Source organism: Panthera onca, chromosome E2 (genome assembly GCF_046562875.1).
Source record: "Panthera onca isolate mPanOnc1 chromosome E2, mPanOnc1 haplotype 2, whole genome shotgun sequence".
Taxonomy (NCBI): Eukaryota; Metazoa; Chordata; class Mammalia; order Carnivora; family Felidae; genus Panthera; species Panthera onca.
The window spans coordinates 8666421-8683582 of NC_138353.1; the positions used below are offsets into that span (position 1 = coordinate 8666421).

At 59.1% G+C, this 17162-nt stretch overlaps 3 protein-coding genes across 4 annotated transcripts; all 3 read left to right on the plus strand.

Annotated features, from left to right (window-relative positions):
• The first annotated feature begins 1280 nt into the window (after positions 1-1280).
• KCNA7 (potassium voltage-gated channel subfamily A member 7) lies at positions 1281-7686 on the plus strand. Its single transcript, XM_060651695.3, has 2 exons — positions 1281-3832; positions 4779-7686. The coding sequence occupies exons 1-2, from the start codon at positions 3008-3010 to the stop codon at positions 5592-5594; spliced, it is 1641 nt and encodes a 546-aa protein (XP_060507678.3). The 5' UTR covers positions 1281-3007; the 3' UTR covers positions 5595-7686.
• A 2032-nt stretch (positions 7687-9718) lies between these two features.
• NTF4 (neurotrophin 4) lies at positions 9719-12727 on the plus strand. Of its 2 annotated transcripts, none has more exons than XM_078439206.2 (3): positions 9719-9973; positions 10998-11121; positions 11770-12727. In XM_078439206.2, the coding sequence occupies exon 3, from the start codon at positions 11782-11784 to the stop codon at positions 12412-12414; it is 633 nt and encodes a 210-aa protein (XP_078295332.1). In that variant the 5' UTR covers positions 9719-9973; positions 10998-11121; positions 11770-11781; the 3' UTR covers positions 12415-12727. The 2 variants fall into 2 exon arrangements, with proteins under 2 accessions (XP_078295332.1, XP_078295333.1); XM_078439207.2 differs by lacking the exon at positions 9719-9973 and adding an exon at positions 9985-10190.
• A 1342-nt stretch (positions 12728-14069) lies between these two features.
• Positions 14070-17154, plus strand: SAXO3 (stabilizer of axonemal microtubules 3). Its single transcript, XM_078439550.2, is given in 6 exon segments — positions 14070-14540; positions 14823-15023; positions 15142-15303; positions 16034-16161; positions 16671-16940; positions 16942-17154. Coding segments are annotated over 6 exon segments (1008 nt in total). The 5' UTR covers positions 14070-14384; the 3' UTR covers positions 17033-17154.
• The last annotated feature ends 8 nt before the right edge of the window (positions 17155-17162 follow it).

Consider the following 17162-nt stretch of genomic DNA (forward strand, 5'->3'; position numbering starts at 1 on the left):
ATGAAAAGGCAACAGGGTCGGGGCACCTGGGTGGCTCAGTCGGTTGAGTGTCCGACTTCGGCTCAGGTCATGATCTCACAGTTCGTCGGTTCGAGCCCTGAGTCGGGCTCTGTGCTGACAGCTCAGAGCCTGGAGCCTGCTTCGGATTCTGTGTCTCCCTCTCTCTGCCCTCCCCCACTCACGCTCTGTCTCTTTCAAAAATGAATAAACGTCAGGGGCGCCTGGGTGGCTCAGTCGGTTAAGCGGCCGACTTTGGCTCGGGTCATGATCTTGCGGTCCATGAGTTCGAGCCCCGCATCGGGCTCTGTGCTGACAGCTCGGAGCGTGGAGCCTGTTTCAGATTCTGTGTCTCCCTCTCTCTGACCCTCCCCCGTTCATGCTCTGTCTCTCTCTGTCTCAAAAATAAATAAACGTTAAAAAAATAATAAAGTATTAAAAAAAATGAATAAACGTTAAAAAAAATTGAAAAAAGGAAAAGAAAAGATAACAGGGTCAATGTACTGTTATGTGCTGGCAGGCTCAAAAGTTTCTCAATTCAGTTGACGGGAAAAAGGAGAGCACGGGATGATAAAAACAGTTTGTTTGGAGGGTATGTCGTTACCGGCAATGACAAGGACGAGCATATGACCATGAACGCGGGTGGCACGTTTAGAGGGTGACAGATAAGGGGTGCAGAGTTTCTTTGCGGGTTACCAAAAATATTCTCAAGTGGATTGGAGGGATGTGCAACTCTTAGGAATACGCAAAAAACCCAGCGTCACACAGGTGAAATGGGTGAATTTTATGGTATGTGAATTGCGGCTTCATAAAACTTCCAGAAAAAAAAAGAACGCAGATGGCTTGGGGTAGGCGAGAGAGCACGATGGGTGACATGATGGGCTCTGTGTACCGAGAGGCCATGTTTCTGTTATTTATTGCCACAGCGTGTCTGACAAACCACCCAAAGCCTGCGTGGTTGAAAACAACAAAGATCATTTATTACAGTCCCAGGTCTGCGATCAGGGCAGGGTTTGGAGGGGGGTGGGGGGTGGGGGGCTGAGGGAGGTCTTACCTCTGCTCCCGGAGCATCAGCGGGGCAGGAGAACGTGGCCCTTCAGATGGCTCACTCACAAGCCTGATTTATTCTCAACTGCGAGTTTAGCCTCGGCCGGGAGCCAGGAACCCAGGGTCCTCTCCACGTGGACCTCACCATCTGGCCTGGCCTGGGCGGGTGTCCCAAGGAAAAGAGTGGGGCTGAAAGTTGCCTTTTTTTTTTTTTTTTTTTTAATGTTTATTTACTTTTGAGAGAGAGAGAGACAGACAGAGTGCAAGCAGGGGAGGGGCAGAGAGAGAGGGAGACACTGAGTCCGAGGCAGGCTCTAGGCTCTGAGCTGTCAGCACAGAGCCAGATGCGGGGCTCGAACTCAGAACCACGAGATCGTGACCTGAGCTGAAGTCGGAGGCTTAACTGACTGAGCCACCCAGGCGCCCCTATGACAGTTTTAGGAGGGATAGGAAGCCAGGTTCTCAAATCTTCCATGAAAGAGTAGGAGTGGCCAGAAGGGAAGGGGTGAGTTCAGTAGGGAAGGATGGGAAGTGTCCGTGGATAGCTTAAGCTTCAAAAGAGCTGAGGGAGGGGGTGCCTGGCTGGCCGGGTAGAGCACGAGACCCTTGATCTTGGGGTTGTGAGTTCAAACCCCATGGTGGGCGTAGAGCTTACTTAAAAAAAAAAAAAAATTTAAAAGTCAGAGGGAGGAAGAACGGTCTAGAAACGGCAAGGCGGAGCACCTGTGCGTTAAGGAGGGTGCAAGGTATGAGGGTGTAAGGCATGGCTGCAGGGAGAAGGGTTCAGTTCACAGAGTTCAGAGACCCACAGAAAGGTGTCTCCTTGTGGGTCTCTGAGAACGACAGAGACATAGACGCAGAGAGGGGTAAGACAGAGACCCAGAAAGAGGGACACAGAAATCCAGAAGGATGGTGACATAGTTTCCCAGAAATTACACACGGAAGAGGGCCTACATTCGGAGGGAGTAACCTTCGTGCTTCTCTGCACTTGCCCAGCAGAGGGCGCGCGGGACCCCATTCCCTGGAGTCCGGGTAACCTATCCCCACCACTTCCCCCCAAGCCTATCAGATGGGGCTATTTTTACGCGGTGTCATAGGATACCGGTGGCTGGAAGGCCATCGTCTGTCTGTCCTTTGGTCCCTTCGAGTGACCCTGCGGCATCTCCCCAGCCCACCCCCCACCTGTTCCTGGCAGGCTCGGCCTCTGTTTCCACTATCCAGGGTTACAGCTCAGGCTTCCCTGGGTCTCGGGATGTCTGACCGAGAAGACAGGGGGAGACCTCGGCGAGGGAACCGGGTGTGGGGCGCACAGGCTCATGGTTTGCAGTTGCTGGAGCGTCTCCAGGACGGGGCAACCACCAGGCCGGTGGCAGAGCCGATCTACAGTTTTAGTCAGAAAGAGATTCAGAGACAGGACTCCAGAGACTCGGAGTCCTCCAGAGGCCCTGAGACAGAAACTCGCCATAACTCCGAAACACAGGGAAACGGACCCAAAGGGGAGCCCCCCCCCCCCCCGGAAACCCAGGGACAGAGAGACACAGAGTCCTAAGAGATCATGAGAAGAGACTCCGACGGAGGGGGGAGACAGATAGCAAGGGAGACAGCGATAGACAGACACACCCCTAAGATACAAGCGTCAAAGACGGAGATCCAGACAGACCAAGACACAGATTACTGGCAGAGACCCCCAAGCACTGAGTCTTCTAGAATTGCAAAACTCAGAGATAACTGACCCACTGAGATACTCAAGAGATACACCCCTCGACAGACACCCAAAATGAAGATATAGCCAGACGCAGAGATGTAGAAGATAACAGAAAGAAAGACCTGGAAGTTTGTGACTCCAGCACAGGGGCTGGGCAATTCATAAAAAGAGACGAGAGACACACACGGAAACCCGGAGAGACGAGGGATAGAGGTCCCGGGCGAGAGCGAAACACAGGGAACGGGGACCCGAAAGCGGATGCGCGCGGAGAAAGCAAGCTCAGCGCGGCGGCGGCTGGGGGGGAGGGCGGGCGCCCCGGCAGAGGGCGCGCGGCCGCCCTCTGCCCCTCCAGGGTCAGGCGCCCCCTCCCCCGCGCCCTGGCCGGACGGCCGGGCTATTTTTACGCGTGGACACCGGACACCAGCCTGGGGCGGCGGCGGCGGCGGCGGCGGCGGCCGAGGCGGGGCCGGGCCGGGTCGGGCGTCGGGGCCACACGTCCGTCCGCGGGTCGCCGGGGCTGCGCGCGCCATGGAGCCGCGGTGCCCGCCGCCGTGCGGCTGCTGCGAGCGGCTGGTGCTCAACGTGGCCGGGCTGCGCTTCGAGACGCGGGCGCGGACGCTGGGCCGCTTCCCGGACACGCTGCTAGGGGACCCGGCGCGCCGGGACCGCTTCTACGACTGCGCGCGCCGCGAGTACTTCTTTGACCGGCACCGGCCCAGCTTCGACGCCGTGCTCTACTACTACCAGTCCGGCGGCCGGCTGCGGCGGCCGGCGCACGTGCCGCTCGACGTCTTCCTGGAGGAGGTGGCCTTTTACGGGCTGGGCGCGGCGGCGCTGGCGCGCCTGCGCGAGGACGAGGGCTGCCCCTTGCCGCCCGAGCGCCCCCTGCCCCGCCGCGCCTTCGCGCGCCAGCTCTGGCTGCTCTTCGAGTTCCCCGAGAGTTCGCAGGCCGCGCGCGTGCTCGCCGTCGTCTCCGTGCTCGTCATCCTCGTCTCCATCGTCGTCTTCTGCCTCGAGACGCTGCCCGACTTCCGCAACGACCGCGACAGCCCGGGGCTAGCTGCCGTGGCGGCTGCCGGCCCGGTGAGGGGGCGTGTCCTGGGTGGAGAGGGGCGGGGCTTGGGAGGAGCTGAGCGGGGTCCACGGGGATCTGGCCAATTACAAGGCGGGGGTGAGGGGCACTGGGAGGCGGGGCCTCTCGGGAAGGTGGGGCCTGGCTATGGGCGGGCGGGGCATTGGGGGGGCTTGTTGGGGGAGCGGCCAATCACAGGTGGGGCAAGAGGCTTGAGAGGTGGGCAACCCAGGGACCGGGCCTGACCAGGGGAATTTACCTTCAAAAGCTGGGCTGGGGGCCGGGAAGGGATAGCTTAATGGAGGCGGGGCCTAAGGACCTTCCTATCACTGGGTGGGGTTGAGGCAGGTGAGAAACGGGCTGGCCGAGGGCGGGAGGGCGGGAAGACAGGTACGTTAAGAAATGAAGCAAGGGAGGAGAGACTGAAGAATCAGGGGTCCGTGCGGCTGGCAGTAAGCAAGAGAAGGATGGGCTGGAGGGAGCTGGAGACAGAAGAGTGAGGCCTGAAGGCTGAGGTAGGAGCAACCCAGCACAAATAAAGTCAGGCTGAGGGCCATGAGGGCAGGGTTTGGTGTTCAGAGAAGGCCTTTAACCATTAGAGTCTGGGCTGGGGGTAGGGAGGGCAGAGCACGAGGAAGTGGGACCAGGGTGGCGACCCTCCCCATCTGGAAAATCAGTGCTGCGGTGGGACTTTGGGAAGGAAGAGACTGAGTCTCACTCAGGCACCATTCTAGGAGGCCCCACCAGTGAAGGATCAGGGACCCTACAGTCAGCCACGCAGGGATGATCCCCAGGGTTCTGGAAAGGAGTCTAGGACAGCTGGGGCACTGGAGGCCTGGGAGCAGTGACCACTGACCAGTTTGCACAGAAGCAGTTGGACATTTAAACCATAAATGTGGCCGTTCGAGTGTGTTCCAGTCTTGGTGTGGTCCTCTCTGACCCCCTTCCTCCCTGCAGTTCCCTGCTCGGCTGAATGGCTCCAGCCCAGTGCCCGGAACCCTGTCTCGCATGCGCTTCGATGACCCGTTCTTTATGGTGGAGACGTTGTGCATCTGTTGGTTCTCCTTTGAGCTACTGGTGCGCCTGGCGACCTGCCCAAGCAAGGCGGCCTTTTTCAAGAACGTGATGAACCTCATCGATTTTGTGGCCATCCTCCCCTACTTTGTGGCGCTAGGCACCGAGCTAGCCAGGCAACGGGGCGTGGGCCAGCCGGCCATGTCACTGGCCATACTACGAGTTATCCGACTGGTGCGCGTCTTCCGGATCTTCAAGCTGTCCCGGCACTCAAAGGGCCTGCAGATCTTGGGCCAGACACTACGGGCCTCCATGCGTGAGCTGGGTCTCCTCATCTTCTTCCTCTTCATCGGTGTGGTTCTCTTCTCCAGCGCAGTCTACTTTGCGGAGGCCGACCGGGAAGATTCCCATTTCACCAGCATCCCTGAGTCCTTTTGGTGGGCGGTGGTCACCATGACCACGGTCGGCTATGGAGACATGGCACCCGTCACTGTGGGTGGCAAGATAGTGGGCTCTCTGTGCGCCATCGCCGGTGTGCTGACCATTTCCCTGCCTGTGCCGGTCATTGTCTCCAACTTCAGCTACTTTTACCACCGGGAGACAGAGGGCGAAGAGGCCGGAATGTACAGCCATGTGGACACGCAGCCCTGTGGCCCACTGGAGGGCAAGGTCAATGGGGGGTTGGTGGACGGAGAGATGCCTGAGCTACCACCTCCACTCTGGGCCCCCCCTGGGAAACACATGGTCACCGAAGTGTGAGGGACTGTGGAGGTCAGCAGGACCTCACGTTTCCTTGGAGGGAGGGAGGGAGGGGGAGAAGGGAAGGTTAGGGGGAGGGGGTTGGGTAGAGGAAGAACTAGGTTAAGTGGTCACGAGTTGGGGAACACTGAGTCTTGTTGGGTCTTGAGTTGCGGTTTGGTAGCTCCTATGGGTACTTCCTTAAGTGACCGTGAATGGCAACGAGTTATACTGAGTTGATGGAGAGACTCCATTGGTCTAAATTGCTTTGGGTTGTGCAAGACTTACGGAGCCTTTTGTGGTAAGTGTTGACATAGATTTGATCCCATGGTTGCGTTTTTTAGGTCCTCACTGGGTTGGGCTGTGTTGTTGAGTCTAGGTGAATCTTGTCCAACTGCATCGTGCAGGATTCTGTGGTTTTATGCGTCCCCTGGGGCCATTTTGGGTCAAGGGAGGTGGTCATCCACGGCATTGTTGGGACTGACTGCATGTTCATGCATGGTGTTGTGGAGTTGAGTTGAGACACGTTGGAAGTTGTGTGGCTTTGTGACTCTTGTAGGGCTATGTTATTTTAGATTCTGTGAACTTGTGAGTCATGTAGAAACCCAAAGAGTCAAGTGGTCGAATGTGAGCTTTCCAGGTCACGTTAAGTTAAGTTGGGTTGGAATGTATGACTGTGGGAATCTTTCTGGGTTCTGTTGGGTTGAATTGTGTAAAGTTACATAGCTGGAAGTTTAGGGGGCTACACTGAGATGAACCGTACTGAATTGTATAACCACGTGAGTCTTGTAGGGCCGTGCTGAGTTGAGTTACACCAAGTTGTGTCGTTGTGAGTCCTGTAGGAATGTTAGGTTGAGTTGGACTGTGTGTATGGGCTCCATAGGGCCATGTTGGTTTGTTCTGCATTTACTGGTAGCACCAGGACCCAAGAATAAGAGCACTTGGGCGGGGGGTGGGGGGATTCATGTATCAGGGAGCAAGTGTGGGGTTATGGAGTCTGAGAGACGAACTGAACTGACATGCCTGGTGTCACTTACCATAAGGGGCAGGGCTGGGTTCTGGACCCATGGATTCAGTTGTTCACGCAGAGGGCCTCTGGGGGAGCTAGGGAGATGCAGATGCTCCTTCCATTTACCCTACACCTGCATCGTTTTGCCATTCAAACCCTCTCCATCTGTCTGTCCTCTCCTATAGCTTCGCTTCCAAACACGGAGATCAGAGCCACAAGGGGAGAGAAAAGGGGACAAACTGTATGTACTGTGTATAGGACATGTTAGGGGGACAGAAACACAAGTGAGGGGACAGAGACCTGGGAGGTAATGGAGACTCAGAGAGAGAAAGAGATAGAAACCCAGAGAAGAGGGAACAAAGACCCGAAGAGAGAGGAAGAGAGATTTAGGGAGAAGGAGACAAAGACCCAGAGAGAGGGAACGACAGAGACTCAGAGGAAGGCGGGGGGCAGAAAATCCAAAGGGAGAGGGAGACAGAGATCAAGAGTGGGAGACAGAGATGGTGGGGGGGAGTGTCAGGCACCCAGAGAGGGACAGACATCAGACTTAGAAACAGACCGGAGCGCCCCCAAGAGAAAGGTAACCAAGAAAGAAAAAGGCAGAAAAAGGCAGCGCCTCTGAACCCAAGAGATACGCACAGTCTGTCTTTCACAGAATCACAAAGATCTCAAATCAGGGCGCACCACCCCATCCTCCCACAGCTGAGGAAGGCTGTCAGACAAACTGACACTCTATTTTCCAGGGGAGAAACCAGAGTCTCAGATCACGGGGGTGGCTTCCCAAGGTCTCGTGGCACATCCCCAGGGTCCAGGACTGGGGGCAGGCTGCCTGACCCCACGGCCGCATCAGCCTGCCGGAAGGCACGGGTCCCCCTTGGATCCTACAGCCTCGTTTCTCACAAAGTAACTGAGGCTCAGAGGGGAAGGTGTTACCCTAGGTCACGAAGCCAAACATTTTCAGAGGACTTTTGGTACTCAAAGGGCATTTGGAGGAGGAGGACGCAGGATGCTTCAATCACTAACACATATAGGGCTTCCTATGTGCCAAGCATCATTCAAAGTACTTTACTTGTATTAATTTATTAAAACCAGTGGTTTACAGAATGTTGTTGTTGTTATTTTTAGCTATTGCCACCCCTCCCCCCACTTGCAACTTACCTAGATTCAATGTGAGGCATCCGAGGGGATCTGGTCTGAGGGACACACACCTCTATGGGGTCCCTCTTGGCAACTCAGAATGCAGCTAAGAAATTCAGCGTGGGTCGGGGGGAGGGCCACCTGGGTGGCTCAGTCTACTGAGCATCCGACTCGATTTCAGCTCAGGTCGTGATCCCAGGGTTGTGGGATCGAGCCCCACACTCAGTGTGGATCCTGCTTAAGATGCTCTCACTCTCTTTTCCTCCCTCTGCCCCCCCTCCCCTGCACCTGTGTGCACACTCTCCCTCTCTGAGAGAGAGAGAGAAAAAAAAATCAGTTTGGAAACCCCTGATTTAACCCAACCACCTTTCTATACAGAGCGATGGAAGAAAGTACAGATTATTGTGGGCAGGGTTTGATAAAGATAGAAAATAATAGAATGTTTAGGTAGTCACTCCTCTCTGAGATGGAGAGAAAGACACGTTTGGAGACAGAACTGGAGAACAGACCTCCTCACAGTGACAGACGCAAGGCGGAGCCCAGGACCCAGGACAGAGACCCAAAGAGGAGAAAGCCCATGCAGAGAGGAGCCAAGACTTGGAGAGAGGACACCCAGGGGAAGGAGGGAGAGCAGGTGGAAGGAGGGCAGTGACCTGGGAGGGGGTCAGAGGCCGGTGTGTGTGTGTGTGTGTCGGTGGGGGGGGGGAGGAGGAAAGGGATCCACAGAAGCTGGAAGGCAACCACGGAGGAAGGGCCAGATATCCAGAGGGAGGGGCACAGAGAGTGTTTTACTTTTCTTTGAAAACTCACCTGTATTACTCCATCAGAGGCTGGAAGTTACTTAGAGTCTCTCTGGTAGGGGGTGGGATGTGTTGGGTACTTAAGGAAGAGGTGGAGAAGCCAGGAGAGGTCATGGAGGTGACCGGAGGGGACACTCGAAGGCTGGGAAGTGCCCCTCCCCCCCCCCCCCCCCCAATAAACAACTGTAGGCGCCTTCTATGTTGCCTTGGCTAGGCTGGGGAAAAGGAGGGAACACCCTAATCCGGGGACACCCTTCCTGCCACCTTGCCATGTTATATTTAGGCCGAGGGAGGGGTATGGGATGACCCCCCCCCCCCCCCCAGGATGGGCATCAGCTTTCCTCCTGAAATAGCTCCCGGGGAGGGGTGAAGGGCTCTGCCGGTCCCAGGACTCCGTCTGACCTCAGTCTGTCTTAGGGTCTCTCTCTTTTCAACGGGTCTCCGTCCCCCTTCTGGGATTCTGTCCCCTTCCCTCTCTGGGTCTTCTCTCTCTGGGTTTCTGTCCCCCCTTTCTCTCTGTTTATGTGCCCTTCCCATGTCTCCCTTTGTCCCTCACTATTCATTTTCTTTCTCTGGGCAGAGGTCATCGTGTTCCCAAGTCATACCCTTGGCTGTCTCTGTGCCCTAGAATACCTTGAATTTCTCTTATCTGAGCTCAGGACAGACCCTCTCCCCAGTCCCCACCCAGGAAATTCCAGCAGACAGGACTCTGTGGGAGAGCTCCCCCATATCCACTGTCTCCCTGGGCCTCGGGCCTTATCGCTGCCCAAGTCCAGCTGGTTAATGTCTAGCCTGGAGCTCCTGGGAAAGTGGGGATGAGAGCAGAGGGGGGGGAATCTGCCCAGGGATTGACACTTAATTGGCAGCACAAGGCAAGGGAATCTCAGGCCCAGACTCCTGGCTCTAAGGAAGGAGGGAGCTGCTGGTCAGGAGCCTTGGGTCTGCGGAGGGAGGGGGCTGGGGGTGAGGACTCCTGGGTCTGAGGGAGGACCGCCTTGGGCGTCCCGACTCCTGGCCTGAGGGAGGAGGGGCTGGGGACCTGAATCCCGGGTCTGACGGAGAGGGGGCTGGGGGTCAGGGCTCCCGGCTCTGCGGGAGGAGGGGGCTGGGGGCCGGGACTCCTGGGTCTGAGGGAGGAGGGGGCTGGGGGGGGGGGGGTCCCGGCTGCCGGGGCTGAGGGAGAAGGGGGCTGGCGCCTGGCCTCCCGGGGCTGAGGCGGGCCAAGAGCTGAGCGAGCCAGGCCGGGCTCCCGGGGTCTCGGCACGCGTGTGGAAGGCGGGATCCCCCGGCCCCTCCTCCGCCGTCGGGCGCCGCCCCGCCCCGCCCCCTCCCGGGCCCTCCGGAGCGTGTGCAGCGAGGAGCCGGCGGGCGAGCGGGCGTCCCCGCAGCCAGCGAGCGGGAGGAGGAGCCGCGCCGCGCCAGGGGCAGCCGAGGAGCCGAAGAGGGCGCCCCAGGTGAGAGCCTCGGCGCCTCCTCCCCCGGGATTCCGGCGTCCGGGTCGCCCTGCCCCCGGGTAGGGAGGGACGGGGGCGGGGCCTGCGGGGGCGGGGCTTGGCGGAGGAAACTGAGGCAGGAGGGAAGTGCTCCAGCCATGCAGCCGCTCGCCCCCGTCAGGGTCTCGGGAGACCGGACCCCCCGGCCTAAATCTTCTTTGGGAGGAGGGGCCTGGGAGTACGTATTCGGGGGGTCCCTGGGGAGGAGGGTCCTAAACTCCAGAACTCCCGGGTCCGAGGGAGGAGGGCGCTGGCGGGGGCGGGGGGGGGGGGGGTCTGGACTCCTTGGTCCGAGGGAGGAGGGCGCGGGGCTCCCGGACCCCTGCATGTGAGAGAGGGAGCTGGGGATCTGGACCCGAGAAAAAGGGGAGGCAGCTGGGAACCAGAGCTCAAAGGTCTGATCAGGGGAGGTGGTTGCTGGGAGCTAGGACTTTCTGGTCTGAGGGAGGAGGTAGCTGGGGATCTACACTCCGGGTCCAGGTTGGATCAGCGTGGTTGGGTCCCTTCACACCCCTTTTTCCATTTCCCCATCTCCGAGCCAAAGCAGGCAGCCACTCCAGGTATGTGCAATAGAAGTGTCGGACGGGCCCTGGCCTGTCCTGTGAGGATAGAACATTCCAGGAAGCAGCCTCGGGGACCCAGGGCTTCTTGAGTGTGGGCCCTCAGGGACCCGGGGGTCCAGACGAGCACCGCCCCCGCCCTGTCTGGGAGATGAATGGGCCGTGGAGGATGTAATCTTTTCCAGCCTCCTCTACCCCTCCCACCCCTTCCCCCCACCGCCCTCCTCGCCCCTCCCCACACCTCCCCCATCTGCTTCCCATCCCAGCCAGGAGCCATCACCTGGTCAGGGAAGGGGCCCCAGGGAAGGGGGCGCGGCCTTGACTCCTGGGTACCCTACACTTTAAGAGGAACACAGAGAAGGGGAGTGTTCGCGTCCCCTCCCCCCACTTGCCCATATAACTTGCCTGTTCCCTTCTTCCCCTAGATGGCTGCCCCTACCCTCTCCTGAGATGTCAGGAAGGAGGGGACCACCTGTGTCCCCCACCGGGGCCCCCCAGAGCCTGGGGGCCCCCAGCCCTGGAGCCTGGAGGTGGAGGAGGTGCTGACAGGTCTGGTAACCACCTGCTGCTTCCCAGTCCCCTCCACACCACTCTTTCCCAGAACCAGAGACTTCCAGAATATTGCAGACAAACTGAAGCATCCACGCCCTCACCGCTCTCTCCCAGCCCCTGGCCGATTTCTGGGACAGGGAAACTGAGGCCCTGCATAGCAGAGGAAATGTCTTGCCTTCTCAGTGGCAGTTTTGAGCCGAACTTGGGTCTTGCCAGGATTCCAGGACATGGCCTTTCTCAGCATTTTGAGACCGTCAACCTCCTCTAGGCTGCCGGATTTAGGGTTCTTCGGGGGTGTAGAGGTAGGAGGCAGAATGGAGTTGTTCCGACGGGGCTCAAGTCCTGCCTCTGGTATTGGCTGGCTGTGTGGCCTGGTATAAGTCACTCACTTCTCAGCCTGTGTTTCTCCCTTCGTTGATTTGTTGGCTATTATTAGCAATAGTAGTAGAACAATTGTGATTAATCTAGAAGCTGGGCAGTATCTAAGTCCTAGAGTATAAGGTCCCCCTCCTCAGGTTCTAGAACAAGGGCCTCCCCCTGGTTCTGGCATCCAGGTCCGCCTGGAGCTCCCAACTGCTGTCCCCCCCGTCCCCTACTCAGTTTTTACCCTCACCTCTTAATGCCCGCTCTCCCCTCTGTCCTCAGGTGCTCAGCGAGATGCTCCTCAGCCCCTCCTGCTCCCTCCCCATCCTCCTCCTTTTCCTCCTCCCCAGCGTTCCAATGGAGCCCCACCCCCCACCCTTACCACTGCCCCCCTTTCTAGCCCCTGAGTGGGACCTCCTGTCCCCCCGAGTAGTCCTGTCCAGGGGCACCCCCGCCGGGCCCCCTCTGCTCTTCCTGCTGGAGGCCGGGACTTTTGGGGAGCCAGCAGGCCGCCCTGCCAACCGCAGCCGGCGAGGGGCGAGCGAGACAGCACCCGCAAGTCGCCGGGGAGAGCTGGCTGTGTGCGATGCGGTCAGCGGCTGGGTGACAGACCGCCGGACGGCCGTGGACCTGCGTGGGCGTGAGGTGGAGGTGCTGGGCGAGGTTCCCGCGGCTGGTGGCAGTCCCCTCCGCCAGTACTTCTTCGAGACCCGCTGCAAGGCTGACAGCACCGAGGAAGGTGGCCCCGGTGGGGGGGGAGGGGGCTGCCGGGGTGTGGACCGGAGGCACTGGGTATCTGAGTGCAAAGCCAAGCAGTCCTACGTGCGGGCACTGACCGCTGATGCCCAGGGCCGCGTAGGCTGGCGATGGATTCGGATTGACACTGCCTGCGTCTGCACGCTCCTCAGCCGGACTGGTCGGGCCTGAGGCCCATGCCCAGGAACGGGGCAGGCAGAGGAAGAAGACGGCTGGATCCCGAGGGACCTCAGGGGTGGCCTGACTGCTCCGGGCCTCGGTTTGGGAACTTGTGAAATGGTCACGCAATCACAGCTTTCTGATTCTGAGAGCTCAATCCATGCCAGACAGGTGGTGGAACCAAATGGGGTTTTGAAGGATGAGTAGGAGTTCTCCTGGATGAACTTGAGGGTAATGATGATGATAATAATAGCCCAATTTTGCCGAGTGTCTACTGTTTATCAGCGCTAATACACAATTTGTCAGATCAACTCTAGTGGATTCGACCATCAGAGGCCCTTGGCTTCTCAGTTGCTAACCACTTGATCTCAGAAGGCATCTTGCTCACCCTGGAGAGAGTGACGAGGAAGTGATCTGTCAAGAAGTGGGTGGGGGAGCATAAAAACTGGAACATATAGGCAACTAGCTGGGAGGCCGGGTTTGAATGAGAAATCTTACGTGGTCACATGGGGCAAGTGTTGGCTTCGAACGTCCTCTTTTGAGGTAGTGAGTCACCCGTCACAGAAGGAGCACAAGCAAGGTTGACTGACCGGAGGTCAGGAGACTAGAGAATTTGGCCCTACTGGGGAGCTGGAGTCAGGTTTCTACTCCCTTTTCTGTCCCAACTTGTACCCATATTGGGAAAGAAATAGACCTTAGAAGTGTCCGGCTTGAGTGTGGCATGACGTTCTGACCAATTGACCTGACTCCTGGCTGGAATCAGGGGTCATGTGGACAGCGAATGGGCCAGGAAAATCCAAAAGGAGAAGTGGCCCCAGAGGCCTGAATGAGGGGGGGTCAGTGGGACCCTGTGCCAGGCTGCAGAAGGTAGCCTCACTTTTCCCCATCTGAAGAATGGGTCAGTGGGGTTGAAATAATGGGAGCCGAGGAGGCAGAGGCCTTGACAAAATGGCCTGTAAAGTGAGGAAGTACCAAGGGAAGTCAGGGGTAACCCTTCATGTATCACCAGTCCATATCTTAAGACTTAACACACACACACACACACACACACACACACACACACACACACACACATATTCTTTTAGAACCAACTTTCCCATCCCCCACCAACCCAGACTGGGCCCCTGGGAAGGGTAGGGGTGGCAGGGCCAGGCGGGGACTGGCTGCCTCTGTTTCTACATCTCTGTGTTTCTAGATCTGTGGTTCCCCACCCTCTTTTTTTTTTTTGCCACCTCCCTCTCTCTCTCTCTTCCCGTCTCTTGTCTCTGGGTCAGTAGCTCTCTACCTCTGTTTCTCATTCAGTGCCTCTCACCCATTCTTGAGTGCATTTTTCTTCCTCCTCAAAGCTCTCTCCACATCGCCTCCCTTCCCTTTTTTGCTAAGTATTTCCCTGTGTATTTGTCTGTGGGTCTCTCCCTCTTCACCCACCCCCATATCCAGGTGGAAGTTTTCAACCAAATCAAAGGCAGGCAGGACGCACGAAGCCAAAGCCCAGGCTGAGTCCTTCAGCAGATGCGGGGAGGGAGGGAGAGCCCTGGGGAAGTCTGGAAATCGTTACCCCTGAGGTAGGCAGGCCTGGCAGAGGGAGGAGGGGGCTGAGTGAGCTGGGACCCTGTAGGAAAGGGGGGGGGTGTTTCTCCTGGGTTCCCTGAGGCAGTGGGTGGCCTCTGTCTCCTCCAACCTGGGGTCTCTGTGTCTCTAAGATTCCCTAAAACTCTGATCTATTCCCCCTTCCCCTCCGCCCCCTTTTCTGGCCATCCTTCTCTCTCTCTGGGACTCTTCTCCTCCACTTCTCTTGCGTTTCTGTGCCCCCTCTCTCCAAGTCCCTGTCACTTGTTGCCTGGTCTCTTTCTCATTCTATCCAACCATCCACACACCTGCAGGCCCTCCATTGGCTGGGTTCAGGGTGGGCGGGTCCTGTCACCTGGGGCAACAGTGACAACAAGCCTGCTCCTGCTGGGCTACCCCACAGGGGTGGGACCATGGCTGGTCCCACCCTGGCTGTGCGCTATGGTCTGCCATGGTCCCCAATCTCTGGGACCGAGGTGCCTGGATCCTGGCCCAACTGGCATCTCACCAGCAGTGGTGTCGCCCACCACATTATCCCATCTGTTCCCTTTCCCCCGCCCACTGTGCAGGTAAGAGGACCCTAGGTTCCTGGCCAGGAGGAGACTGGGAGCCCAGACTCCTGTGTCTGAAGGAGAGGCCTGGGGATCCAGACACCTGCTGAGAGAAAAGCGGATAGGGCGCTCGCGTTCCTCCCTGACTGAAGGAGGAGGGAGGGTCCCAGAGTCCTGGGTCTGAGAGAGGAGGGGCCGGCGAACGTGGACGCCTGGGAGGAAAGGGTTGAGGACTGCCAGGGAGAGATCAGGGCTCGCGGGCCAGACTTGAATCCTTTTAGCCGACGTCCTTGTCCCCAGTCCACGGTCGCGGAGCCCCTGCCCCCGGCCGCAAAGCAGGATTTACACATCTGGGATTTTGACGAGGTCATCAGCAGATGGGAGACCACCTATGGCTCGGCTTCCGTGCCCAAGACCCACGGCGGGCCCTACGCACAGCCCAGGGCCCCAGAGCCTTCGGACCCCACGCGGACTGTGGGGATCAAGGATTTAGGAGAAAAGGTGAGGTTCTGGGATGCAGAGGTCCGCGGGGGGGGGGGGGGGGGAGGAGGTCAGGGGTGGGGAACGCGCTGGAGCACGAGGCACCCTCACGTTGGGTCCCCGCGTCGCCTTCCCGCAGCACAGACGCCGCGGCTGGCGCCTCCCGCTGGTCACAGAGCACCAGTGCAGTGAGACGAGGGCTCAGTACACCGGCCGGCCGGGCCCGGACCGGAGGCCCACCTTCTACGTCGGGCCCCAGCCCCTGGAGCTTGCGGACCACCACCGCGGAGGCCCTTCCCAGGTAGCGGAGAAGACCCGCTGCCACCTTGGGGCAGAGCCTGTAGCGCCTGCGGAGGGGCCGGAGGGGCTTTGAAGCTTGGGACCAGACTAGGAGAGCCTGGGGCGGGGAATTCTGAGTCTGGGGTCGGGGTTAAATGGTCTGGAATGGAATCAGGTTACAGAGCCTGGGGGTGGAGCTTGGACGTCTTGAGGTGGGGCCAGAAGGAGGAGGGGACTGAGACCGAAATCCCAGCTCTGAAGCCGGGGCCGCGCGACCAGTAAATCCCGGGGCGGGGCAGGGAGGGGGTTCTGAGGCGGGGGTCCCGGAGCGAGGTAGCGGAAGGTGCGTGGGGGCGGGCCTTGAATATTCTGAGACCAGATCGGGTCGGGAGGCGGCGCTAGGCTTCCTTAGAGAGAGGATGAAGCGAAGAGGTACGTTTGTCCTACCCGCGACTGAATTCCAGGGGCGGGACGTGGAAGCTGAGTCTGGGGGCGGAGCTGGGAAAGTTTTGGGGGGCGGTGGGGGGGGGGGCGGCTGGGCCTTGTGTTCGACGACCCGCAAGTGTTTGGATTTTGGAGTGACCCTCATAAGGGCTCTCTGATTTGGGGGAACGAAGATAAAGTGTTCTGGCTTGCGACTGGTCAGGAAGGATTCGGATTCATCCAGGGAAGAGGGATCCTGAGCCTGGGACCCCGGGCTTGGGATGGGTATGAAACCTTGCTTCATCCCTCCTCCCCCCGATCCTCCTCAGGCTTTAATCCCTTGGACAAAGAACCCCGAGCTGTCCGGCCAGCCTTTCACGGTATCTGACCAGGGCGTCCTGGACCGCCATCAGCTCTATCTGACCACCTCGGCCAAGGACTTCCGGGCCTATCCGAAGTGAGTCTGGGTCCTCTCTCGGCACCGCCGCCAGCACACCTAACCCCGGTGTCGGCTCCCCCTGTCCGACTCAGTTATCCTCAGTCTTCAGCTCCAGCACGCTCGAGAACCAGAGGTTCAGACCCCAGCCCCTACCTCTTTCAGCGCCCAGGTATTCCTAGTGTGAGCTCTCAGGAATATGAGACCTGCGGCTCGTCCTAGAAGCGGTTCTGGACCGGGGGCGGGGCTCCAAGGGTCTCGGGCGGGACCTGCTTTGCTTCCCAGATACTCTTTCCCAAGGATTCGAAAATTCTAGATTCCCGGCCCTTAAGGACCTCGAGGGCCCAGGAATCGAGGCTAGGCATCCCCAACTCCCATCCTTCATAAGGGGTCCCCGAGTCCTACAAATGTGTCCTCGCCTCGGAACGCAGAGTTCGCGTCTACAGGCTCCTCAGGAGCCGAGGTCTGAACCTCAGCCTTGTCCCCAGGATCCAACGGTGCCTTCCCTCTCCTGCCTTCCCCACCAACAGGAAGGAGTTGTCTGGATATCCCCGCAAGGACTCGCTGACCTGCTGGAGCTTTCAGAAGACGCCTCAGGTCTGGGGCTGGGACCCACAGCGGCCGCCCCGTCTGCGCTCCTCTCGGCCGCCAGGGATCCGCGTGCCCCACGTCCGCCCGGCGACGCTAGCCGTGCCGCACCGTGGGGCGCTGTCTCTGGCTCAGGAGTCCTACAGACCCCCGCTGCACCCGCTCCTCCGGCTCGATCGTTTCTGCCCTCTGGAGCTGCCCTGGGGCGGCCCCACTGGAAGCGGTGTCGGGCACCTACAGCGTGCCACAAGCCTACCGCACTGAGAACTCCAGCTACGGCAGCGTGAAGCTGACCCCGATCTGAGCCGGCAGCGCCGGCCCCGCCCAGAACACGCCCCCGGGCGGGGGCGGAGCCGAGTCTGGAAGACCCCGGCTGGGGGGCACACTGGGCGGGGCTATGGTCGGGAAGCCCGCCCATCACGTGGGAGGGAGGA

What these genes read in the sequence shown, in the direction of transcription:
- NTF4 (XM_078439206.2), top strand. Translation starts at nt 11,782, where the DNA reads ATGCTCCTCAGCCCCTCCTGCTCCCTCCCCATCCTCCTCCTTTTCCTC.
- KCNA7 (XM_060651695.3), top strand. Translation starts at nt 3,008, where the DNA reads ATGCGCGCGGAGAAAGCAAGCTCAGCGCGGCGGCGGCTGGGGGGGAGG. An exon ending in CCGTGGCGGCTGCCGGCCCG is followed by an intron (nt 3,833 to 4,778) that starts GTGAGGGGGCGT and finishes TCCTCCCTGCAG; the next exon opens with TTCCCTGCTCGGCTGAATGG.